Genomic DNA, 26,605 nt, shown 5'->3' on the forward strand with positions numbered 1-26,605 from the left:
AACATTTTCCTACCCATCATGGAATTGTTCTTTCTTTCTAATAACTTGAAGAGAGGGAGTGGGAAAAACCGGGATCAAGATGACAGGTATGTTCATTAAAATAAGCTACTGGTCTTGTTGCTTGTCTAAGTACTTCTGCTGTCTATCATCTTCTTAATGCCTGATCATGCCACCTTTGAACTCAATAGTAAAAATAGTAGTGACTTCAGCAGGAGCAGGATTAAGCTCTTAGACATATATTTCTCTTAGTCACCATCTGTGAAATGGTACAACCCTCTGAAAATACTTAAATATAATTGTTAGTGTAATGAATCAATATACAAGTATAATGGTAAAAAATAAACACAAACCCACAAAGAACTATCCTAAGGGGAAAAAATCTGATAAGACATTATTTAAAGGAAGTGTATTATATTTCAAGTTAGGTCAAGAGACAGAAAAATCACTTAAAGATAAGGTCAATGTGTGAGCCAGCCAGAAATGAGTGGTGTGTTTTTTTTTTTTTTAAACTTTGAAGAATTTGGCTAAAAACATGGTATATAGTTTATTAGGAAATAAACTACAATTGTAGGGTCCTCAGTTAAAACATCCCTGTATGACTTTCACTTTGAGGGGTAACACTATTGATCATAAAGCTGGAATTAAAAATTTATATACTGTTGTGTAACAGTATAAAAACTACTAGTAAGAGCTTTATGAATATCTTTTATTTGTAGAAAACATTTTATAGTTGTGTGCAAACACCTGAAATGTTAGCAGAACAAATGTACAAGAGGTGTTAGTGAGTTGGAAATATGACAGAAATATCACTGAAGAGCTGTTTTCCACATACAGAAAAGAAATTATTTAAGATTTTGTAGGGTTACTCACTTACAAGCAATTCTATGAAAATGACTTTTGCTTTTAATTATCTTATTAATAGTTTCATCAGATGAAACCTGAAATGCTTAATTCAGCATTTCAAGGTAAGTTTTTTAAAGTTTGGATATTAATCTTTACCCATCATTTTGAGAGTTAACACCAAAATTATCAATTAAATGGAATTATTTTAAGATTAAATAAATAATTTTGTGTACACAGAGCTAATGTACAATTAAGGATTCATAAATATGTAGCAGTTTCAAAATTCCCATGGAAATTGAGAGGAGTTCTTGTTTACATTGCATACCTGGCAAAGGATATGTGAACTATTCATGTTAGCAGAGCTTCTCGAGTTTACTTTGTGGAGTTCTAGTTTTTGAGAAAAAGCTATGTCCTTGATTATATCCATCTTGATAAGAAGTCCTCCCCTCATTATGTACTTGTAAATGACAATACCTTTAGACTGCTGTCACTCTAAAAATGAAGACTAGATCAGGTAAATAGAAGTAAATAGACAAATTCAGAGAAGTAAAAATGTCACCCACAGTACTTTTAACACAAACTCCTCATTTCCTATTATTCCCCTTTGATCATGATTGCTTCGCCCTTCTGTATACAGTAATTGAATTTTCAGACTTCATCTTTCTCCGTGATTATCAGATGGTTTCTTTAATACAGCTAATATGTATTTTTGAGGTTCTCCTTTTCTCATATCCTTGTCACAGACTAGAGGCTTTTCCAGAACCATGCACAAGCGATGGCTCTTTCCATCACTACAGCAAGGTCCTCCTTCATACAGGTCTCCCCAAAGAGTCGGCAAATGAGCAGGTGCTTCATGGTCTGCACCTCACCGTTCTCACATATATTCGTATAATTAAAGTAACCCCATTTGATCATATTAGTCTTTGATGTGCCAGTTTATGTGCACAGGCTATTCAGGCATCACCACATTGACCAGTCTCTATTGGCCCCTCAAGAAAAGTCCTCCTAGGGTTCCAGATCTATTTCAGTGTGCCCGACTGTGGGTAGTCTTTCATTCCATAACCTCAGTTATGCCTTACCAGCTGTCGTATCCAAAGGCACAACACTGGTTAGAAAATTCTTTCGCGATGTAAGGCACTTGATGACTACAGTAGATTAACTCAATGCTGGAACAAGTCACCTGAAGAATGGCAAAGCAGCTGGATTCGATGATGTATGCACAGAGCAGATTAAGCATTTTGATCTTGCAATCAAGTTAAGGGTATTACACCTTTTTAACAATTGCTCATCAACCCTTAGAATACCTAAATTATGGAATGAGCCTGTGTAATTTTTGAGGTAATAGGAAGGTAAGCAGAAACCTGTTGATGCTGCGTCCTGTATCTACTAGATATACCCCATGGTCATAGCAAATAACTGCTTTTCACAGAGAATGTGCGATGACATTATCTTTCTGAAGCATAAAGGACAAAATCCTAAAGTCTGTGGAGTTTCAAGCAGGTAACTAAGAGCAGAATTTATCTGTGTATCATTTTCACTGTCAGCAAGGGATGTGGGGAGTATGGTAGCAAAATGTGCTGTCCACCTGTTTGCACCACATGTCTCTATCCATAATTGATTAATATTAGGATACAAATGAAGATAAACTTCGGCCAGGTGCTTAGTATATGCATGTTTACCTACATTCGCTTTTTCATAGCTATGTTGAGCAGCTGTATTATGTCTTGCCACATAGCACACCCTCATGGAAAAACATAACTTAAATTATGGGAATAGCCTTTTTCTACCCATGTTGTATGCCTAGGAAAACTGCATAGCTTTTTTTTTTTCAGATGCTGGGAAATGAGGAATTTAAATGTTCTAGGTGTTCCATGCATTTTATTTTAGAGACTTTTTATTGAATTGTATATCACACAATCAATTGTTCTAATCTTTTTACAGTTTAATTTCTGTCTGAGGTAAATTAAATGAGGTGCGTCAATTTAGTTTGTATCAAGGTTCCTTCCCCACTCTGAACTCTAGGGTAGAGATGTGGGGACCTGCATGAAAGACCCCCTAAGCTTATTCTTACAAGCTTAGGTTAAAACTTCCCCAAGGCACAGATTTCTTTCTTGCCTTGGGAACCAGCTTAGGTTAAAAACCTGGTATGCTGCCACCACCAAGCAATTTAATAAATAATCCAGGAAGAGACCACTTGGAGACATCTTCCCCCAAAATATCCCCCCAAGCCCTATACCCCCTTTGCTGGGGAGGCTTGAGAATAAACAAGATGAGCACAAACCCCTTGGATTTTTAAGACCCAAAAAACCCAATCAGATTCTTAAAAATAAGAACTTTATTAGAAGAACAAAAAAATAGATAACAGAATAAGTCTGTAAGATCAGAATGGAAGATAATCTCACAGGCAGCCAGATTCAAAGCACAGAGAATCCCTCTAGACAAAACCTTAAGTTACAAAAAGATACAAAAACAGGAATACACATTTCCTCCAGCACAGCGAATTTTACAAGCCAAAAAACAAAGACAAACCTAGCACATTTTCTAGCTAGATTACTTACTAACTTTACAGGAGTTGGAGAGCTTGTATCCTTGATCTGTTCCCAGTAAAGGTATCACGCAGACAGACAGACAAAAGCCTTCCCCCCCGCTCCAGATTTGAAAGTATCTTGTCCCCTTATTGGTCATTTTGGGTCAGGTGCCAGCGAGGTTACCGTAGCTTCTTAACCCTTTACAGATTAAAGGGTTTTGCCTCTGGCCAGGACTGATTTTATAGCACTGTATACAGAAAGGTGGTTACCCTTCCCTTTATATTTATGACAGTTTGCAAATGGGCATGTATTTAAACTTCCAATATATCATATTCATAGAGAATACAACATGATAAATGGGCCCCCTTGTTTATGTGCACAGTGTCTGCTTGTTTGTGAAATAAACTTAGTTTCTCAGTGAATGCTGCAGTCAAAAAGAAAAAGTTGTGGCCTCTGCTACCAGTTATAGTACTTCGTTAGGGGCTCAGTCCTGATATCATTTAACTCAGAGAGGATTGATTTCCAAGGGAGTAGGAGCAGGCCCTAAATCATTCAGACAGCAAATTTTACAAGCCAGGTTTGTTTGTTTTTTCTTTCTGACTCTTGGGTATAGTTAGGTTAAAAACAGAGAGGCTAAGATGACAAAAAGCAATGCCCAACAGAAACTGGAGATAGCCAGACTGGAAGCAGAAGAGAAAGAAAAGGAACACCAGAGACTGGTTGAGTTAAAACAACTCAATAAGGAGTCAGCGAAAGAGGCAGAGAAAGCCCAGGAGGCTGCCCACCAGAGAGCGGTGGAGGCAAAAGAAAAAGAAATGGGGGAGAGGGAAAAAGAGAGGAAGCATTCAGAGGACATTGGAAAGAGGATACAAAAATGTAATGGATGATATCTAGAGCATATCTTTAGGGAAAGAGAAAACTCAGCCCTCCTTAGTAATTTCCACTGTTAACAATTTGTTATCACTTCTTCGCACAGGTGAAGAGCCAGAAGAAACTGTCTTTGATATGCCTAAAATCTATGAGCCAATTGAATCTTTTAATCACCTAAAGGATCGTTTAAATATGTTTCTACAAACATACAATGAGAACATCCGGGGTGCACATCTGGACATGGTGTTCTTCAAAGATGCTATGATTCATTTAGTCAAGGTAGGATGAGCACTTTTTCTTCCTCCTGCCTTTTCATGACCACAGGTTTGACATTATAGCAGATTTTATTTTCTGTAATCATGTGGGATTTCAGTTATTCTGTCAAATAAAGTGGGGCATAGGCTCGTCTTTTGTTTCTGTTTTAAAGTAACATAACACAAGTCTAGATTTTTGCATAGAAATATAAAGTGCTAGATGTGGATTTAGCCACAGTTCCAAATACAGAATGGTGAGACATCCAAAGGAAACACAATTCCTTGGCGCGCCCCTCACCTGAATGGGTAATAGAGCACATCAACTTTCTATAAAATGCATCAAATGCACCTTTCCTCTCCCATCTAGCCAGAGAAGTGGACAATGGTTTTACATACAATGCCTTTCTTTGCCTTTTTATATTAACTGGGTTGCAGAAAGTAGTATTGCCTTCACCCACGCTTATCCCTCACTCTGCCCACAATGAGAAAACCCACAGTTGGGGTAGCACCAAAGGGTCTTTGTAGGGAAGAGCAAGGTCAGCCTTACTCAGCCACACAGCCGTTTAGCATGGGGGCAAATCTAGCTGCAAATTTCCACTCCTGATGCACAGTATGCTGTCTTGTTTTGTCAAACCTCAGAACGTGAAACTCATTATACTTACTGCACACAGCTGATTATAATTCAGAGCACAGTGGAACCCAGTATAATGGAAACACAGAAAGGGCTTACTAAAAAGTAATATCTTCTTCTGTAAACTGCAAACCCTGTATTTCTCCACTGCACAGTGGGCTCAGCCCTGTTTCTCAGCCATTATTTAATAAAAGTTGCGGTGAGGTCGCATATTAGATTACTTGAACTAGATTACGTTAATTGAACAAAATGTGGTAAAAAATACTAGTAATTAGTAAGTAAATAAATCTAAATTACACTTGTTGAAATAAACCCCCCCAGCTTTGATGCACTGTTGAAAATTGCATTTTTGTGTTTGATTGTTGAAAAATGAATTCAAAAAATTGGGTAATCTGAAAAAAGTAAGTCAGAGCAAATTAGTGAGGTTCTGTTAACAATTTTTAGTCTGGTAAGTACTGGTGGTAATCCTGTCCGGGTATAAATTTAACTGTTCCTAAATGTATACATGTATAGATGAAGGCAAAAAGGTATGACTGTGATTGCCTGCCTGACTTCACAGGCCATGGAACCTTGACCAGTAACACTGAGATCAAGCCCATTACTTCTGTTTGAGCTCTATCATAGCTGTTAGAAAGATATCCAATCTTGACTTAAAGACTTCTATTGACAGAGAATCAACCAAAACCCTAGGTAAATTGTTCCAATGATTAATTACCTTCCCTTAAAAATGTGAACCTTATTTCTAGTTTGAATTTGCCTAGTTTAAGCATGACAATCTCACTGTGCCTTTTTCTGCTAGGTTAAAGATCAGAGTCTACTGTCAGATGTCTCTTTCTTACATAGACCATGATCAAGTCACCTCTTAGCCTTCTCTTGGATAAACTAAATAGATTGTTTATTCAGTCTCTCATTATAAGGCATGTTTCTAGATCTCAAATATTTTCATAGCTCTTTTCTGAACCCTTTCCAGATCAACATCCTTTTAGAAGAGTGGACATGGGAACTGGACACATGATTCCAGTAATGGTCTTGCTAATGCTGTACACAGAGGGAATACACTTTCCTACCCCTACTTCGTATTACTTTCTACATCAGGGGATCCCATTAGTCCTCTTAGCTACAGCATCACATTGAGAGCTGATGATGAACTCTCAGCAACTGGGCTCCAGAGCCATGGACAAATATGTGACTGCTGAAGAGGATTCCCCTCTGTGCAGCTATTTATTGCTTTCTTGGCTGTTCTCCCAGGCTGGTTGCAATATACCAGTCAGACCTGTTGGGGGAGGCATTGTCTGCCCCTAACAAGCCTGCTGAATGGTGGCAAGGAGACAGAATGAGGATGTGAAGCCTAAGACTGTGCTTTAAAACACAGCTTTCATCCAGTAACACAAAACAGGGCCCACTGGGGCAAAGACTGGCACCCCCACCCAGTAATAACCTAGGTTACAGAGAAGACCATAGCAGAGCCTATACCTGGATTTTTAAAAGACAGCTAGGAACCAATCCCTGATCTTCACTGCTGACATCCCTGCTGTGGCTGTGTGTGGGAGAATGAGTTCATTTAAAGGATTTCCCCATCCTGCTGAGCAAACCCACCAAACCTAACCCTAGAGTAGATACCACTCTCCTCAGCCCACCTTGTTCACTGCAGGCCCATTATCCTGGTGATCAGTGCAGTCATTTGCCAGTAAATTGAAGGAGAATTTGGCTCTCGTCACTAAGGGTTCTTCTGCACCTCAAACTGGAAGTGTAATTTCCAGCTCAAGGAGACATCCCTGTGTTAGCTCTAATCAAGCTAACGTGCTACACGTGCTTGAGGAGGTCTCCTCAAGTTGGAAATTATGCCTCCATCTCAAAGTGTACATGTACCCTTAGGACAGGGCTAAGTATGAAGGAAAATGTGGGGTATGATCTGATCACTATTCCTTTGGTTCAAATACATTTAAAATAGTGAGATGGGAAGGAAAAGGATCTCCACTTGTGAAATGTTCTCACCCAATAATATATACAAATACCACTACTACAGTGAAGGTGACTGATTTTGGGAACAGAAGATTGTGCTTCTTAAACGTGTACAGTACTTTGCTTTGTCGATCTAGTCCAGGGGTGGGCAAACTTTTTGGCCCAACGGCCATATCAAGGAATAGAAATTGTATGGAGGGCCGTGAATGCTCACAAAATTGTGATTGGGGTGCAGAAGGGGGTGCGGTCTCTGGGCTGGGGCTGGGGATGAGGCTTTTGGGGTGTAGGAATGTGCTCTGGGCTGGGACCGAGAGGTTTGGAGGGTGGGAGGAGGATCAGGACTGGGGCAGGGGTGCGGGAAGGGGTGCAGGTTTCAGCTGGGGTTGCAGGCACTGGGATGGGGCTGGGGATGAAAGGTTTGGGGTGCAAGAGGGTGCTCTGGGCTGGGATTGAGGGTTTTGAAGAGCGGGAGGGGGAATCAGGGCTGGAGCAGGGGGTTGGGGTGTGGGGAGAGGCTCAGGGGTGTAATCTCCAAGCAGCGCTTACCTCAAGTGGCTCCCGGAAGCAATGGCATGTCCCTTCTCAGTCTCCTCTGCAGAGGTGTGGCCAGGCAGCTGTCCCATCCGCAGGAACCACCCCTGCAGCTCCCATTGGAGTGCATAGGAGCCAGAGTGGGACCATGCCGTGGCTTCTGGGAGCCATGTGGTGCAGCCCCCAACCCTGCACCCGGGCCGGAGCGGGGCCGAGCCACGTGATGCGGCCCCAGACCCAGTGACCCGGCAAGAGCACTGGAGTGGGGCCAAGCCACATAGTGCATCCCCCAACCCAGCGCCCCCGCCGGATCGGTGCCAAGCTGTATAGTGTAGCCCCCGACCCGGCGCCTCGGCTGGACTGGAGCCAAGCCATGTGGTCCGGCCCCTAACCCAGCACCCCGGCTGGAGCACCCGGAGCAGGGCCGAGGCATGTGGTGCGACTTGCGGGGCAGCTTAAAATGGCTTGCATGCTGAATGCCCACCCCTGATCTAGGTACTTACATGACACTCATGACCATGGTATGGGGATGTCTCAGAATCATTAATAGATTTTATCATCATGATGCCCATGGAAGACAGGGCAACAGGAATGCCATTTCACAGATGGAAGACTGACTCACAGAGTAGATTAAGTGAGCTATCCAAAGTTGCACAAAAAGCTTATGGCTGACCTCAGAATTGAGCCTAGGCTTCCTGTATTCCAGCCCAGGGCTTTGTCCACTAAACTATCCTTCCTCTCCCCGATATTTTGCAGTTACATTAATAGCTCTCAGTCTGACACTACACCAGTAACTCTGATGACTAATGAGTTACTTTAGATTTACAGAAATGAGAAATCAAAATTGATGTTAATTTTACAGTGAACAGTAAGGGAGATATAGAGCATAAGCTTTATATGGTATTACAGGAAATCCTGTAGAAATCTATTCTGACATGACAACATTGTTATCATTTAGTAATATTTAAAGTGGAAATGGCACTTCCTGTGCTATAATGGTATGTTGTGTTTACATGTGATTGGTTTCTCATACAAATAAAAGCTTTTCAAAATTAAAAGATTTGTAATATATAAAATAAAAGTGTGATAATTCTAAGGTTCTCATTACTAATTCGAAGGTTCCCATTGCTATGGTGGCTTAAATTGTTCTGGCACAAACGTTCCATATATTTAGCAACAAACTGCCATGTTGATCTGTAGATTTCCCGTGTGATTCGCACCCCTCGTGGAAATGCTCTCGTAGTTGGAGTTGGTGGCTCAGGAAAGCAGAGCTTGACTAAACTGGCATCATTCATAGCTGGCTATGCTATGTTCCAGATCACTTTAACAAGGTAGGCTGTTGAACAAGATATATTTCAAAAACGTGTACTTTGATTTCTGTGTTTTGGATTCCTTCTACAAGCAGAGCACATAGTGGCGACCACAGTTGAGAATGGAAACATGTGCATCCTTAAGAGCCTTTTAAAAATGTTTGCCTTTATTTTCTGTGCTGAAATTCTGTGTGTCCTCCCAGTCTGAATGTCTTTTTTCAACAAGCAAAAAATAACAGGCTAATACCTAAGATTACTGTAATTAAAAGTCTGGAGAAATTTTTTTTTCTTAATTTGTTTTACTTTGTGCATTTGAGAGTGTGTTTTGTGTGGTTTGTGTGTTTGCCATGCATCATTAATCCCTGTTGTGTTTGAGTGTGTCTTTAAGAGTAACAGAGAAAGGGGGCAACATTATCCTCTTTTTAAAAAAGGAATGATGACAGAAAACAAATTGGGTATGTTTATTTAAATGGAGACTTAAAATGGGCTGTGGCTCTTTAACACTCTAAATGGATATTCTTGAGCATAATTACATTGTTTGTGCATTGAATGCAAAGATATTTTTGCTGGGCACATTTGTTTACCAACATCCCTGTTTAAAAGTTTTGAGCGGCAACACAACTGTTTTTTCTCTAGATCATACAACACTTCAAACCTGATGGAAGACCTGAAGCTCTTGTACAGGACAGCAGGGCTACAAGGAAAGGGCATCAGCTTCATTTTTACAGATAATGAGATCAAAGATGAGTCTTTCTTGGAATACCTGAATAATGTTTTATCATCTGGAGAGGTACAATTTTTATTTTTTTGTTTCTTTCATCCTTCTTGGTTTTGTAATCAGGGAGCAGAGAGAGGGCCTGATTATGGGCAGCTTGATTCATGTGAGTAGTCTCTTAGACATCATGGTAGAAGTTGTACAAATGCAGTCTCAAGTGATATGTGGCACTGGAATCTTAATACAAATTGGTCAGCTCTCCATCACAGAATCTGACTGTGTGGTGAGGCAAAGCTGTAGCAGTCCTCAGTGGTGAAAGAACAGGTTAAAGACTATTTAGAAAAACTGGACATGCACAAGAACATAGGCCCAGATCTAATGCATTCAAGGGTGCTGAGGGAGTTGGCTGATGTGATTGCAGAGCCATTGGCCATTATCTTTGAAAACTTGTGGTGATCAGGGGAGGTCCCGGACAATTGGAAAAAGGTAAATATAGTGCCCATCTTTAAAAAAGGGAAGAAGAATAATCCGGAGAATTGTAGACCAGTTAGCCTCACCTCAGTCCCTGGAAAAATCATGGAGCAGGTCCTCAAGGAATCAATTTTGAAGCACTTGGAGGAGAGGAAGGTGATCAGGAACAATCAACATGGAGTCACCAAGGACAAGTCATGCCTGAACAACCTGATTGCCTTCTATGATGAGATAACTGGCTCTGTGGATATGGGGAAAGTGCTGGACATGATATACCTTGACTTTAGCAAAGCTTTTGATACGGTCTCCCATGGTATTCTTGCCAGCAAGTTAAAAAAGTATGGATTGGATGAATGGACTATAAGGTGGATAGAAATCTGGCTAGATCGTCAGGCTCAATGGGTAGTGATCAATGGTTTGATGTCTAGTTGGCAGCCGGTATCAAGCGGAGCGCCCCAGGGATCTGTCCTGGGGCTGGTTTTGTTCAACATCTTCATTAATAGTCTGGATGATGGGATGGATTGTACCCTCAGCAAGTTTGCAGAAGACACTAAGCTGGTGGGAGAGGTAGATATGCTGGAGGGTAGGGATAGGGTCCAGAGTTACATAGACAAATTGGAGGATTGGGCTAAAAAAAATCTGATGTGGTTCAACAAGGACAAGTGCAGACTCCCATGCACTGCTACAGGCTGGGGACCGACTGGCTAATCAGCAAGGACCTGGGGATTACAGTGGATGAGAAGCTGGATATGAATCAACAGTGTGCCCTTGTTGCCAAGAAGGCTAATGGCATGTTGGGCTGAATTAGTAGGAGCATTGCCGGCAGATTTAGGGAAGTGATTATTCCCCTCTATTTGGCACTGGTGAAGCCACATGTGGAATATTGCATCCATTTTTGCACTCCCCACCCCAGAAAGGATGTGGACAAATTGGAGAGAGTCCAGCGGAGGGTGGGAGACATGATTTATGAGGAGAGGCTGAGGGAACTGGGATTATTTAGTCTGCAGAAGAGAAGAGTGAGGGGGGATTTGATAGTAGCCTTCAACTATCTGAAGGGGGGTTCTAAAGAGGATGGAGCTAGGCTGTTCTCAGTGAACAAGGAGCAATGGTCTCAAGTTGCAGTGGGGGAAGTCTAGGTTGTATATTAGGAAAAACTATTTCACTAGGAGGGTGGTAAAGCATTGGAATGGGTTACCTTGGGATATGGTAGAATCTCCATCGTTTATAGTTTTTAAGGCCCTGCTTGACAAAGCCCTGGCTGGGATAATTTAGTTGGGGTTGGCCCTGCTTTGAGCAGGGGGTTGGACTAGATGACTTCCTGAGGTCTCTTCCAAGCCTAATCTTCCATGATTCTATGAAAATTAGTGCAGAGCTATTAATCCCTTAGAATGAAAATGTATGGATCGGGGCTTTTAGATATCTTGACAAACTCAAACTGAGACACATTATAGAAAAAAAGGAGGAGATCTGAAACAATGTAAACTTTGTTTCTTAAACATTTATAAAGTTTTCTGTTTGATTCAGAGTTTTAGTAACTTTCAGAAGTAAAATAGGCTTGTGCAGGAAGGAGGTAAAGTTTTATATCTAAAATTACTAACATACCTTGTATTTAGGGTGGCAGGTTTTGTTCCTGAGAGGTGTTTTAACTAGTTAACACTAAAAGGAGGGAAATGAACCTCAGTGTATTAAAACAGCAAGTAAAATTAATCATAGTGGGTCTGATTCTCCATTCTTAGACCAATTTGTTACCAGTGTGAGTCCTCTGGTTTTGATAGAGTCAATGACATAAAACTGATGAAATGGTGTGAAGCAAGGGGCCCAATGTGTTTGTATCAGAACTATATGCACCTACTTGGCATGCTCTGTGAACAAGAGCTTCCACAGTACATCATTCCAGTCACAATAGCCCGCCAAACTGCTTTTAAAAAATCTGCTTCCTTTTGTTAAGGTCTCCAACTTGTTTGCACGTGATGAAATTGATGAGATCACTAGTGATCTCATACCTGTCATGAAAAAGGAGCACCCACGTCGACCGCCAACCAATGAGAATTTGTATGACTATTTCATGACCAGAGTCCGTCAGAACCTCCATGTAGTACTTTGTTTTTCACCAGTGGGTGAAAAATTCCGAAACAGAGCCCTGAAGTTCCCTGCTCTTATTTCTGGTTGCACTACAGACTGGTTCAGTAGGTGGCCCAAGGATGCGCTGGTTGCAGGTGAGTGTTAGCTGCGGCTCTGGAGTCTTGCTATGCTGAATCTGGAAATTTAATGAAATCAAGCTCTATAATCACTGTGAAGTAAATAGGGAAAATTCCCCCCTCCCTGAAAGGGCAAGCTTCTTCAACTCATAATATTGGATTTAAGCTTTCATTTGTTCTGTTTGAGGTTAATAGTGTAGTGTGTGACACCCAGAATCATAAAAGATTCTCTTATTTCTCTTTTAAAGGCAAAAGTCCATTATATAAAAATACTTAAAATGTGATACTGGAAAAATCCTTCACCCTTAAAGATACCCTTTAGTCATTCAAAGAAAAGATTAAAAACAAATAATAAATACTTTATTTTCAGAAACAAGAACAAGAACAAGTTTTAAATTGTAATTGGTTACCCTCTAAGTTTCCTTCTCCCCTCACTGCCTTTTCTAAGGTGCTCCACTTCATATTGTTGCATGCTGTCCAAATATCTGCTGAATCCATTACTCTCTATAAGTTGCCTGGAAAAATACCATAACATCATTTAGTAAAATCTATTTCTGGACCCATTGTTTAAGTAACCTGATAGCTAATATTTTGAAAACATTCCATATTGTTGAACCTCACCTGAAAAAGTCCTGATGTGAAAACGCTGAACAAAAGAAAGAAATTAAACCCACACATTTGAAACCAGTCAGGAAGGGAATTCTTCCCCAAAATATGACTAGTGTCTGCATATTTAGCAGATAAGCCACAAAAGAATAATTAGCCAACATGGGAGAAAAAAATGTGAAGATTATGCTGGTCGCACTTTTTTCTTCTGGGAGGATAACTATATCATTAACATCACAAATGAGAATATTTTAATGAAATTATCTTCAACGCGATTGTTTCTGAAGAAAACTTTTATTATAGAGTGCTCACTTTCTCACTAAGTTAGTAGTTAATAGGAATGTTCTGGAGGCTCTTCTGCAGAAAATAGGTGGATGATGATGATGTAGGGTCTGGAGAGTAGAGGGAATAGGTTCAAAACCAGTGAGGATGGTAGTTTTAATTCAAAAGTAACATGAATGTTCTACCTATGAGTTGGAATAAAAGGGATTTAATAGAATGTAAGTTTTCAAAATAAGCAGAGTTGATAGCTCTATTTAACTACATGAGCGATACAATGAGTTTTTTAGAGTAACCGCCTCAATTTCAGAAAAGCTGAACTCACACAACTCCCTTTGAAGTTAATGGGAGCTAAGAGTGCTTAGCAGCTCTGAAAACTGGGAACTAAGGAATCCTGGGCAGGAGATTGGCACAATGCCTATACCTGTCTTATACCCCATTTTCAAGATAGGCTGTGTCCTGATCCCTTTCACAGGGGTAACTTCACCCTAAACATCGATTTTGGTAAAAGCCAGCCCATACTATTGAGAATAAATGTGAAAAAATAAAGGAGTCCATCCCTGTGTGAGAGTATGGCAACAGAGTCAAGAAGAGGATAACAAACTCAGTGCAAATCTGTCTGTCTTTTGTGGGAGAGTTATGTTCAAACAGTAACTGTCAGATATGTAGGCCAAGGTTGTAAGGTGTCAATGCTCACCTTGGCTGTGAACAGGACTATTAGATGAAGGCAAACACTGAAGGCTGAGTTCTGGATCAGCTGTGTAAGTACAATGCATGTTTCTTTCTCTTTCTCTCATATGGCCTGAACACAGTAGGTGGAATATGGTGATTGCTACATATGGGGGGCTGTATGATTCAGGAGTTAGGTGCTGGGATATGGAATATTTTACCTTTAAGTCATTGATTTGAAAATAGCAAGATCAGAAGTGACTAAGACCTCTTACGTTCTGTTGGCTGCTCAAATGCCTATGTGAAATGAATAAGTATTGAGACTACCAACTCTAGTGACCAGGAGTGTCTCCCTATTAGCAATGGCCACTAATTTCAGTAGCAGTCTCTGAGGGTAGTATCAGTAGAATGAAGCTTTATTTAGTGGCCACAGGGCTTGGTGATAAGCAAAATATCACCACATAAACTGTAGTGTCTTAGCCAGGCCATATGGGGAACTTAATTGTCAGTGACCAACCTCTCACATAAATAAATTTCCTAAGTATCTTGGAAAGCTGAGGTATCACGTAAGCATTTCCTATATAGCTTCCCCCAGTTGTTTAGTTTGTTTTTAGAATGTAGTGCTAATGAAAGCTGCCAAACAGACAGCATTGCAGGCTCTCAACCAGAGCTTGACAAAACAATTTCTTGCTGAAAAATTGGTTTTGGGGGTTCCAAAACTATTTGTGAATTCAGATTGAATTTGACAAATAGTTTCAACCAAAAAAAACCAAAAACCAAAATCAAAACAAAAAACCCTGAAAAGCTGACATTTTTTATTTCAACGTCTTTGAAAAGTTTAATTTTGACTTGACTTTTTATTTCAAAAGGGCATTTCAGTTTCAAATTCAACCAATTAAAAAACCCACAAAGGGTGAAAAATGGCTAAATCACAATAAAAAATCTGAAAAAAAGCTTTGTTTCAAGTCAATTGAAACATTTCTGTGAAAGCCCCTCCTGTATCACACTTTAAAACAGATTTGTTGGTTCATAATATCTAGAGTGCCAGGCAAATGTGCAGAAGAGAATAATATGCTATGTCTCAGGTAGCCAGAACCCTTTGTGGAGAATCTAGTTGCAGATGTCTTTAGCCAACAAGTGTTTCCTGATCTGTTCAGTACTCTGATGCAGATAGTATGGTGTGTGTTTGCATATGGACCCATATAAATAATAAGCTATTTAAAAATATGCCACTTGTTCAGCCCACATACACTCCCAAAAATGTCGTTGAGTTCAGTGGTTTTTCAAGACCTGATAGGTAAATTAGGCAAAACTCTTCTCCATGATGTTGCTGACACACTGCATGCTGTCGTAGAATTTTTCTTCAATATTTGCATGTAAGAAACTAATTTAAATGGGTTAGTTCACAACCTTTTTTTCCTTTCTCTAAAGTATCTGAACACTTCCTATCCTCATATGAAATTGACTGCACCACTGAAACCAAGAAGGAGGTGGTGCAGTGTATGGGCTCTTTCCAGGATGGGGTAGCAGAGAAGTGTGTTGACTACTTCCAGAGATATAGACGTTCTACACATGTGACTCCAAAATCCTACCTATCCTTTATTCAAGGATATAAAGGTACCTACAAAGAAAAGCATGCTGAAGTGAAGACAGTGGCCAATAGGTAAAATGCCTTATTTTGCTCCTTTTTCTCCCCCAACCCCATGGGTACAGAACAGCTCGTGGCAATCAATGGTGATCTCAATTGATTATTCTGATCACTTTATAAAGAAAACAGTGATGTTGGATTTGAATTTTCCTGTCAGGTCTTTCATTCTTTTTTTAAATTAATTAATTAAAGGATATTAATTTAATTTGATCCAATACTAAGGCCATTTTTTGGCCTACAAGTATTTAAATCTATAACAATGAAATAATGTAAGTGGTACTTAACAGGAAAGTAAACATATGAATCTTAGTTTGCTTTTCAGAGCAATTCAGTCATAAATGACATCACTTTGCACAGTAAACTCTTATTTCCATATTTTTCACATGAGCAGTGGAACACGTACATGTGGTATGATTTTGCACTCAAAAGAACATCTAGTTTATCAGAAGGGTGCTTTCTTGTTAAAATTTCATTTTGTTTTATGTGAAAGAGATGGGTATTAACCTTTCTGTGAATTCTGGAGCATCTCTCGCATTCCTCTGATGCATGCTTTCTGCTTTCATGGCCCAAGAGCCTCAGTATACCCTCTGCAGATTCAGGATGATGGACCTTCTACACAAGAAAACCCAGCAAGGTGGTTTGATATGGTCCAGAGAATTTTCAAATATGTTGCTTAAATCAACCAAGTCTCTCTACAGTTCATATTTAAATATGTTTAAAATAGTGTGTAAATCAAGGAATGATGTGTAAATTCAATTGCTTGACCCCTGCAGCACCAGCCTACCTTTGCAATTAAATAGGTTACAACCAGTATTGGACACCTTCAGCAAGGAATCAGACTGTAGCTTACTTTACTACAGTTCATACTTTGGCTTTGTTGCCAAATGAATCGATCATCTTGCCTTTCTGGTAAAGGTTACGGTCTTTTAAAACCACAAGGCCAGACCAAATCCCTGACCTTCCCAGCCACCATAGATATCAGATCAGTGCATGTCTTCCAAGGCTTGGCTTTAGAGGTTGGCAACATCTGGGTCCCTAGCCTGCCATTGGCCTGGCAGCTCCGTTCTGTTGCTCTACTCATCCTCTCCTTTTCTTATACTGTATCTGAAGCAGCTAAGTTCTTTGCTTCAGTCCCTGCAGCCACTCTGTCCTCTGACAGGCAGCTCTGTGCTGCTGTGTCTGGTGTTTCATGCTCCTGAGCCTTCATGTATCTTCCTGTCTAGAAGTCAAGAAACCTAACATTTTCAGCTTGCCAAAAGAGTAGCGACTTTGTCACATCATTGCACTGGGAGCTCATGTTGAGTTGTTTGTTCTCTATGGTGCCTAATTGCTTGTCAAAGGGCTAACAAGATCCTTGGATATATAAAAAGTGAAGAAGTGAATAAGGGTAGGGAGATGATTTTTACCTCTGCACTATGGCATATATGGCATTGGTGAGACCAGTACTGGAATACTGAGTACTGTTCTGGTATCCTCATTTAAAAAGGAGGCTGAAAAATTGGAGAGGGTTCAGAAAAGTCACAAAAGTGATTTAGGGGCTGGAGAAAATGCCTTACACAGCGACATAATAAGCTCCATCTGTTTAGTTTTTCAAAAAGAAAATTGAGAGGTGACTTGATGACCTTCATGGAAAGAAAATGCTGTGTTCTAAAGGGCTCTTTAATCTAGTGGAGAAAGGCATAACAAGAACCATTGGGTGGAAGCTGAAGCCAGACAAATTCAATTTAAAAATAAGGCACAAATTTTTAACAGTGAGGGTGATTAACCAAGCAAAGTAGGGAATTCTCTATTTCTTAACATCTTCAGTTCAAGATTGGAACATGTGCATTAGCCAAGTAATTGGGCTCTGGTCAGGGGTAATTGTGAAATGTGTTATACAGGAGGTCGGACTAGATGATTTATTGGTACCTTCTGTCCTTAAAGTCTATGAATTTTCCCAGCCTGCTCTACAGCCATTCCATTCTTTGTCTCACTTTGGTTGGGCATTACCTTCTAATATTTGTTCATGTAGGCTTTTCAACCTAGAAATTAAATGTTTCATTCATTCATTTGATGTCATATGATTCAGGTTGCAGGATCAAGGTACTTTTGAAACTCTAGCCAGAACATATGCCCAGTGATTGGGTGCTTAATTTTTTAGTGTTCCATTGTGAGATGTTTCTAAGGATCCCAATTATCAAAAAATGCTTCCCACCCTCTGAAAATCAGACTTCTTTGAGTGAACCACAAATCAGAAATGACTTCAAAAAGTTGGATGCTATGTTTAACTGACTTCCCTGTAAAGTAATAGTTAGTTTCACAGTTTCAAGAATTACTACAGAGAGAAGCTTTTAGTTAGAAATGGGGAAAGCACCTTTTACAGGCCATGGGTTCACTTACGTGGTTATCTACTGTTCAATCTCTGGTCTTGAGCCCAACAATGATTGCTGTCAAGTGATTAAAAAAAATAATCACGGTTAATTGTGTGATTAATCGCACCATTAAACAATAATAGAGTACCATTTATTTAAATACTTTTGGATGTTTTCTACGTTTTCAAATATATTAATTTCAATTATAACACAAAAAGTGTACAGTGCTCACTTTATATTTATTTTTAATTTCAAATATTTACACTATAAAAAACAAAAGAAATAGTATTTTTCAATTTGACTAATATGAGTACTGTAGTGCAGTCTCTTTATCATGAAAGTTGAACTTACAAAGGAAGAATTATGTACAAAAAATAACTTCATTCAAAAATAAAACAATGTAAAACTTTAAAGCCTATGAGTCCACTCAGTCCCATTTCTTGTGCAGTTTATTGCTCAGACAAACAAGTTTGTTTGCATTTGCAGGAGCTAATGCTGCCTGCTTCTTGTTTACAATGTTACCTGAAAGTGAGAACAGGCGTTCACATGGCACTGTTGTAGCTGGCATTGCAAGATATTTACGTGCCAGATGCACTAAAGATTCATATGTCCCTTCATGCTTCAGCCATCATTCCGGAGGACATGTGTCCATGCTGATGATGGGTTTTGCTTAATAACAATCCATAGCAGTGCGTACCGACGCATGTTCATTTTCATCATCTGAGTCAGATGCCACCAGCAAAAGGTTGATTTTCTTTTTTGGTGGTTTGGGATCTGTAGTTTCTTCATCGGAGTGTTGCTCTTTTAAGACTTCTGAAAGCATGCTCCACACCGCATCCCTCTCAGATTTTGGAAGGCACTTCAGATTCGTAAACCTTGCGTTGAGTGCTGTAGCTATCTTTAAAAATCACACATTGGTACCTTCTTTCCATTTTGTCAAATCTGCAGCGAAAGTGTTCTTAAAATGAACAATATGTGCTGAGTCATCATCCGAGACTACTATAACATGAAATATATGGCAGAATGCGGGTAAAACAGAGCAGGAGACATACAATTCTCCCCCCATAAGGGGTTCAGTCATAAATTTAATTAACATATTATTTTTTTAATGAGCATCATCAGCATGGAAGCATGTCCTCTGGAATGGTGGCCGAAGCATGAAGGGACATACAAATGTTTAGCATATCTGGCATGTAAATACCTTGCAATGCCGGCTACAAAAGTGCCATGCGAACACCTATTCTCGCTTTCAGGTGACATTGTAAATAAGAAGCAGGCTGCATTATCTCCCGTAAATGTAAACCAAACTTGTTTCTCTTAGCAATTGGCTGAACAAGAAGAAGGACTGAGTAGACTTGTAGGCTCTAAAGTTTTACATTGTTTTATTTTTGAATGCAGGTTTTTTTGTACATAATTCTTCATTTGTAAGTTCAACTTTAATGATAAACAGATTGTAGGAAATGTAGGAAAACATCCAAAATATTTAATAAATTTCGACTGGTATTCTATTGTTAAACAGTGCGATTAAAACTGCGATTAATCGCGATAAATTTTTTTGAGTTAATCGCATGAGTTAATGGCGATTAATCGACAGCCCTAATATTCAACCATCTTTAGTCAGTGTGTGCATGGAGAGTTCCATAGGTCTTTCTCTGTTTTGAATTGTCTTAACAGAAAATTCCTATTTAACCTGTGAAACACCCATTTCTGATAGTAGTGGAAAGTTACATAATGGAAAACTTCGATAACAATTTTTGTACCAATTTCTGTGATATGAAACATTTTTGGCAGTAGCTTTCATATTCATCTTGTTGGTAGAATCATTTTAAAAGGAGAATTATAAAATAGCTGAGGAACCTGTTATGCTCTTTGATTTGTATTTTAAATTGTAGAATGAATACTGGATTGGAGAAATTGAAAGAGGCATCTGAATCAGTGGCTGCTCTAAGCAAAGAGCTGGAGGTTAAAGAAAAGGAGCTTCAGGTTGCTAATGAAAAAGCTGACATGGTAGGCATAGCTTTTTACGCGCAGTGCTCTTTAACTTCTTGTGCTTTGTTTCATTTTCTCATTGACAAGGAATAATTTAAGAAGGAGGAGTCAATTAGGAGTTAAAAAGGGATCTGTGGTATAGCATGACAATAGTGAATGCAATATCTTTATTTGAATATCCTAATAGTTCATGAACATAAAATTAGACAGATGGATTTTTACACTGGAAATTAATACACAGTAACAAATTCTTTCAGCAGTGTATTTTCTTTGATATTTGGTTTTTGTGTTTTTCCCCTTTTTTAGGTTTTGAAAGAAGTCACTGTGAAAGCACAGGCTGCTGAGAAGGTGAAAGCTGAAGTACAGAAAGTGAAAGATAAAGCCCAGGCAATTGTAGACAGCATCTCAGCAGATAAAGCCATTGCTGAAGAAAAGTTGGAGGCTGCTAAGCCTGCTTTAGAAGAGGCAGAGGCAGCTTTAAAGGTCAGTATTACAAGACAGGGACAAGTAGGACTTTCATTTTCAGAGGATGTGCTCCATTGAAAGTAGGCTGGTGGGTTGAGCCACGTACCCTCCCAGTTGACAAACATTTCCCTTTTATCTCATAAATGTCGGTCAAACTCAATATGCTCATGAGTTAGTTAATCCTACAACAAAAGGAATGCTTTCAACACTTAAATACTGATTGTGATTTTTCATGTTAAACTCGCTGCAACTCACATATGTAAAAGCAGCTCAAGTCCTTGGGTTTGATATCACACTGGTAACCAGCTAATGCCACTGCTGGTATTTTGTTCAAACACTGCTGAATAGACAGTGACTAGAGTGCAAACCTGCTTTATTCCATCCTAACATAGGTCACTTCCCTCTTGTCTTAAATTTTCTCCTATTATGTATATTGCACCCAAGTTTATTGCTGTCCTACCCGGTTTGCGTCCTCCTTCATGACTACTTCTGTCAGGTCTCCAATACCTGGAAACACTGTTGCCACTAGTTTTCCCCATGCTCCTCCCTCTGTCTCCAGCTTCGGCCACTACTCCAAAAGACATCTTTGCTGTGAAGTGTTCACGCTGTAATGGAGTAGCACATTCTGTATGTTCTCGGTAGTGGTAATGTCTGTTTCTGCCCATGACTTTACATTATGCATCACTGGGAGTTTAGTTTAGTTTTAGTTTAGTTTAGATCAGTGATACTCAGACCTCAGTGGTTCAGGAGCCAAATTAGCAATCAACATTACCCAAAAGAGCCACAGTAGTGTGAATTAATTCCCTATTATTGTTACAGCAAAATGACTGACCATATATTCTACAATTAGTTAATAACAGTAAAAGCATCCAGATTGGTTAATAACTTAGATCGGTTAATAATTAAATCACACAGTGTTTTCATATCATGTGCTGCAAAGAGTCGCAGGAGACCCATTAAAGAGCCACTTGTGGCTCCTGAGCTTCAGTCTGAGAATCACTGGTTTAGATCTTGTACTGTATAATTCAATGTATTTACACTAGTATGTAAAGTGATGATAACTCAGCAGAGAATTTTTGATGGAGAATAACTTCAGTTCCCATTGCTGGAACCTGTTAATCTAATAGTGGAGAGCGGTTGGGGTGGGAACAGAGAGTCTCTGAAGAGCAAAGCAATGAGTGGGAGGTATGGAGTAGTGATGGGAAAAACTCTAGGTTTGCAGGCTCATGTCAAAATAGTATTCACACTTTCAGATGCTTTTCTTAACTCTTGAGCAGCCCTCCCCCCAAATGTCTTTCTCACTCATGCACATTATTCCTCCAAATACACCCCTCCTTCCTCTTATCTGCCCTTTTAGGGAGGAGGCGGAAGATGATATTGGCCTTGCAGGGTTGATTTTTTTTCATGAAAAAGTGATTTGAGAGGCCTTCTCTTCGCATAAGAGTAGTGGCTTTTGTGCACACTAAGATGTTAGAACACTATAGTGCATTTTGAGGCTTAAACGCCAAGGTGCCCTTTTAAAGCAGAACTGATCATAAGACTTGGGGTTGCAATGACTGAATCATGCTGCACCAGAGTGAAATTATAGGCCACTGGTCACACTCAAAGATATAAATAAGTGGGATGCCCCTGAAGAAAATCCTCACAATAAAAAACTCTGTAAAGGGAATGGGCTCCAAGTTATCTTGACTACCTCTCCAAGAAGATCTGTGCTTCAAGGAAGCTGTAATCAAATACTTAGGAACTTTCTAATGGTTTGGTTTCCATTCTAATATGTGAAGGTTTTGAATATTTACATATTTGATCCACATTAGCTCCCTTGTCTAATGAAGATGAAGACAGCAATGTAGTGTATGACTGAGACAGTCAGAATGCAGTGATAGCATTTACAAGTCATGGATCTGTAACTAAGATTCAGCTATTAAGTACAGTACCATGTAAAACGAAACAGAATTATGGTGCTAGGATTCTTTGCAGGAATTCTGGTTACTGCATAAACCGCTCAAACTACCCCATCAAAGTTTATGGTATCATCAGAAGGCCTCAATGGAATTAATGCACAGTAATTCAGTTGCCTGCAGCATATTTGTCTTCTACCCTATACCCCGTTCCTTGTTTTATTCTGTGATTGGCCAAAAATAAATCTCCGAAGTGAGTTAGTTCTTTGACAGCTATTTTTTTAATGCAGCTATCCTGGTTTTACTAATATTAATTGACAATATAATCTTTGTAAAATAAATTCCAACATAATCTGAGATATAATATTTAAATAATGCATGTAAAATTTCACTCTGGGTAAAGGTGTCAAATACATTACATAGACACTTATACTCTGTAAAATACAGATGACAATTTCCCATGAGAATATCATTGTTTTTGAAGTCTGAGCAAAGAACAATGTTGGCTTCATCTGCGCTATAACTGCTCACATGACAGCTTCAATAGGGAAAAAGACACACATAAGCAGGACCTAACAAACATATGAATAAATATGTATGTAAAATTATTTTAACGTTATTTCAGACCACAATTTCCTTTGAGTCAGGGGACACTCCTTGTCAGTTGTGATTGTTGCATAGATTGGTTTTCTCATTATAATAACCTGGTAAATTATGGTCTGCAAGGACTTGAGAATTTTAAATGATCTACTAAGAATTTAATGGAATTTTGCTAACAGCACAGAGAAATGTGTACTGCAATACTGGATTCATTTACAGGTTTTTTAGCTGTTAAGGTGACCTTTAATTGGGTCAATCTGCCCATTCGTCATAACTTCAAGACTTGTCAGTTTTAAATGACAAGATGACTATTAAGTGGAGAAGATAGATTGTCGCCTTACGTAACTAATTTTACAAAATGTAAAATTCTTTAACACAAATTGCCGTCCCTTTGTCCTTTCTATTAGATTGATAATTGCTTGTAAAATGTGCAAACAAAAGCATTACTTCATGTAACTAAACTTTAGTTATTTAATGAGCATTTTCTCTTCTTTTTCATCCCTCAGAACAGGCTTGCTTGTATAAATTGCTAAGTGCCTACTTGGTGCTGCTGAGCAGAAATTACTTAGTGGCTTACAAGAGGCAGCAGTTAAAATCTTTCAGAATTGGACCTTTCTAGTTTTGTTCAGCTTGAGCATGATTTAACAATTAAAAGCTTGTTATGGATACGTAGGTTGGAGTGATTTTTCCAAACAGATCCTATGCCTATAGGATGGATTCAATGCAAGTTTCCATCAATTTTTGATATGTCTGTCTTTGAGATGGTTTACTACATGGTATACTACAGCAGCAACAGTGATAATCCCTTTCCTTCCTCTCGATTTCATAGACAATCAAACCTGCAGACATTGCCACTGTCCGTACACTGGGCCGACCTCCTCATCTTATCATGCGTATTATGGACTGTGTGCTCCTGCTGTTCCAGAGAAAAGTGAACGGTGTGAAAGTGGACCAGGAGAAAAGCTGCACCATCCCATCATGGCAGGAATCACTGAAATTGATGACAGCAGGAAACTTCTTACAGAACCTGCAGGTACTTTAAAAACATAAAGAAGAAAAATGGGTTGTCTAATGACTGTAGCAGAACAAATGTTGTAAGAAGTGTATGTTATTTATTTCACTTTAAAAGTTATGGGGTTTCGGCCCATTGTGTTGCAGAGAAACAAATACTGGGCATAATCGTACAGTTTTCACTCAGAGGAAATGTCTGTTGATTTCCCATCTGAGTTTTGTCTAAGTAAGGATTGTGGGATTGGGCTCATTGTCAGATAATTTGCTAAGGCATTGTGGGTAGTTATGTTATCTATTTGCTTAAATCACAGGCCATTCACAAATTAGGATGTGCCAAATAAATTGTCGGTGTGTTTTTTTAAAACACCTTTGGATAAGCTGACTGATGTGTGGTAATACAGTGTGGCTAAATTGTTCTCTCCATGATGTCTCCAGCAATTCCCAAAAGACACAATCAATGAAGAAGTTGTGGAGCTTTTGAATCCTTACTTTGAAATGGTAGACTATAACATTGAAATGGCAAAGCGAGTGTGTGGGAATGTGTCTGGCCTCTGCTCATGGACCAAGGCTATGGCTGCATTTTTTTCTATCAACAAAGAAGTGTTACCCTTAAAGGTAAGTCTGTATTGGTAAGCCAGTGGGAGGTATGCCTAAATAACACTGTGGGATTTGGCCCAGTGGGCAAACTACTAACTCCAGCATGTGTCTAAGGGGACTCACCACCACAAAAGCAAAAATTCCACAAAAGGGCTCACCCAGTTACTTGTGGGTTTTTAAACAATAAGCATATACGTAAGTCGATCCTGGTTTAGTAAAGCTTTTAAGCATGTGCTTGAATGATTTGCTGAACCGGGGCTAATGGGCTCTTTTTCTCTATTTTTTTTAATGAAGTAGAACAGCCCTATCTTACTCACAGAATCTGCTCCCTGTGTATATTTAGCCATGTCTGTTCACTTGGGTGGAAAAAAATTGTGCTGACCACATTTGACGCCTGTAAGAGCTGCAGAACTGAAACAGGTATGGCATAGGGAACTGGATTCTGTTGCATCCATTTCTTGTGTATCCATAGAACAACTAATGTAGGAGCTATACGGGTAGCACTGAGGGAATAACTAGGCCTGCAGAACCTTTATGACAGGTGATGGAAGGAAGCAGAGGGAAAGAACCCAGTTACTTACAGATCCAAGGAGCAGTTTACAGGGCAGGCAGTTCTAAATATGTATTCCTTTTTTGTTTATAAACTAAGCATATTAGATCTGAAAATCACTTACACAATAAATATGAAACTTCAAACTGCCATTTCCACAGAGTTGAAGTGTTTTCTGGGTATTTGCCTGTGCCATTTCTGTTCTCAGATAGATGTACTGAGAGAGAAATTTTTGAAAGTAACATCCACCTTTTCATAAACAAACCTGGATTTGTTCACAGTTGAAGTATTTATTTATCTAACAATGAGACTTGTAGGTGCAAATACAAACTTCATGCAAAACTGAGTAAATCATAATTAACCAAATGCCTCCAGAATTGTAAAATCTGGAATTTAGTAAAATAAAATACGAATGTTGGGGACATTTCCTTAGGGCTGGTTTGGACACCAGTATAAGTTGGAGCAGCTTGAGAGCTAATTTTACCAACACCAGCAGGAATGGCCCCCTAGGAACCATGATTCCAGTTGGCTGTTGCAGGAGTGCAAGGCACTGCTGTCTTATCTCAATGCTGCTCCTATATTGAGGGGACCCAGGAGTAAATGGTGTGGAGCTGTCTCTGCTAGCTTCATAACTCTCTATGTCAAAGGAATCCCCAGCTACTCTGTACATGGCCGTTTTCCAGTTGCTTTCTGCTGACTGAGCAGGGCAAAGCATAAGGCCAAGGACCTGGCCTGCCTACGACCCTTTATTTACATTCACAAAATTCTTAATATAAGCATGGGACTTATATAATAAATTAGGGCACTACATGACCTTTAGTACTGGCTTGTTAGTACTGTCTTTTAGAAGAAATGGTTGATTATCTCCTTTATACTTTGAGACCTTTCAAAGAACAGATTGATACTCAATAAGAAGGAATTAGAAGGACATGATCTGAGCATGGAATAGCAATTGGTCTGTGATGTTTATATTTGAATTCAGTAATGTGTTCTCTGTACACATGTAGTCTGAGAAAATGTGGAGGGTCATCTGAATGAAATTCTTTATCCACTCCTACGAAGTGATTTACCACAGAATTGCAGCTGAGAATTGTAGCAGAATTCAGTCTGTCAGACAATTGAATTGAAAGGATTCTGAGTAATAGCTCAATTATACAGATCAGTTTAGATTTTAAATATAATGCTGTGAAGCTTTAATTGAGATGTGCTTTATACCAAATGCTTTGAAACATTTTGCGTATGAATTTGCTTTGCATATGTATATTTTGTAGGCTAATTTGGCAGTCCAGGAGAATCGCCTTGCCACTGCCATGCTAGATCTGCAGAAAGCCCAAGCAGAGTTGGATGACAAGCAAGCTGAATTAGATTTTGTACAGGCAGAGTATGAAAAAGCCATGAGGGAAAAACAGGTGCAGTATTCTTTACATTACGATACAGTTTGACTGTTTTAGTCATTGATACTATTTATGGAACCACAAAATACAGTGCATCTCCTCAAACTCACTATTGTCCTTTGGAATGGAGAATTTAGGGAACAAAATTAGAATTTTTTCAGGAGATCTTTTTGTCGTTGTTGTTGTTGCTTTCTCATATACTTGCCTGGCCTACTTTTCTGCCTCATTAAAACCC

The 26,605-nt window shown here is 39.3% G+C and overlaps 1 protein-coding gene across 1 annotated transcript in view; it reads left to right on the forward strand.

Annotated features, from left to right (window-relative positions):
• The window catches only part of DNAH5 (dynein axonemal heavy chain 5), a 308,983-nt gene that overhangs the window by 213,545 nt on the left and 68,833 nt on the right, over positions 1 to 26,605 (forward strand). Inside the window, exons 52-61 of the mRNA XM_077809166.1 lie at positions 4,348 to 4,520; positions 8,820 to 8,950; positions 9,566 to 9,719; positions 12,064 to 12,331; positions 15,299 to 15,530; positions 19,759 to 19,873; positions 20,162 to 20,338; positions 23,648 to 23,851; positions 24,265 to 24,444; positions 26,248 to 26,385. Coding sequence (XP_077665292.1) covers positions 4,348 to 4,520; positions 8,820 to 8,950; positions 9,566 to 9,719; positions 12,064 to 12,331; positions 15,299 to 15,530; positions 19,759 to 19,873; positions 20,162 to 20,338; positions 23,648 to 23,851; positions 24,265 to 24,444; positions 26,248 to 26,385 — 1,772 coding nt within the window. The remainder of the gene's footprint in view (positions 1 to 4,347; positions 4,521 to 8,819; positions 8,951 to 9,565; positions 9,720 to 12,063; positions 12,332 to 15,298; positions 15,531 to 19,758; positions 19,874 to 20,161; positions 20,339 to 23,647; positions 23,852 to 24,264; positions 24,445 to 26,247; positions 26,386 to 26,605) is intronic.

This window comes from Eretmochelys imbricata, chromosome 2, assembly GCF_965152235.1.
Source record: "Eretmochelys imbricata isolate rEreImb1 chromosome 2, rEreImb1.hap1, whole genome shotgun sequence".
In the NCBI taxonomy this organism is placed as follows: Eukaryota; Metazoa; Chordata; order Testudines; family Cheloniidae; genus Eretmochelys; species Eretmochelys imbricata.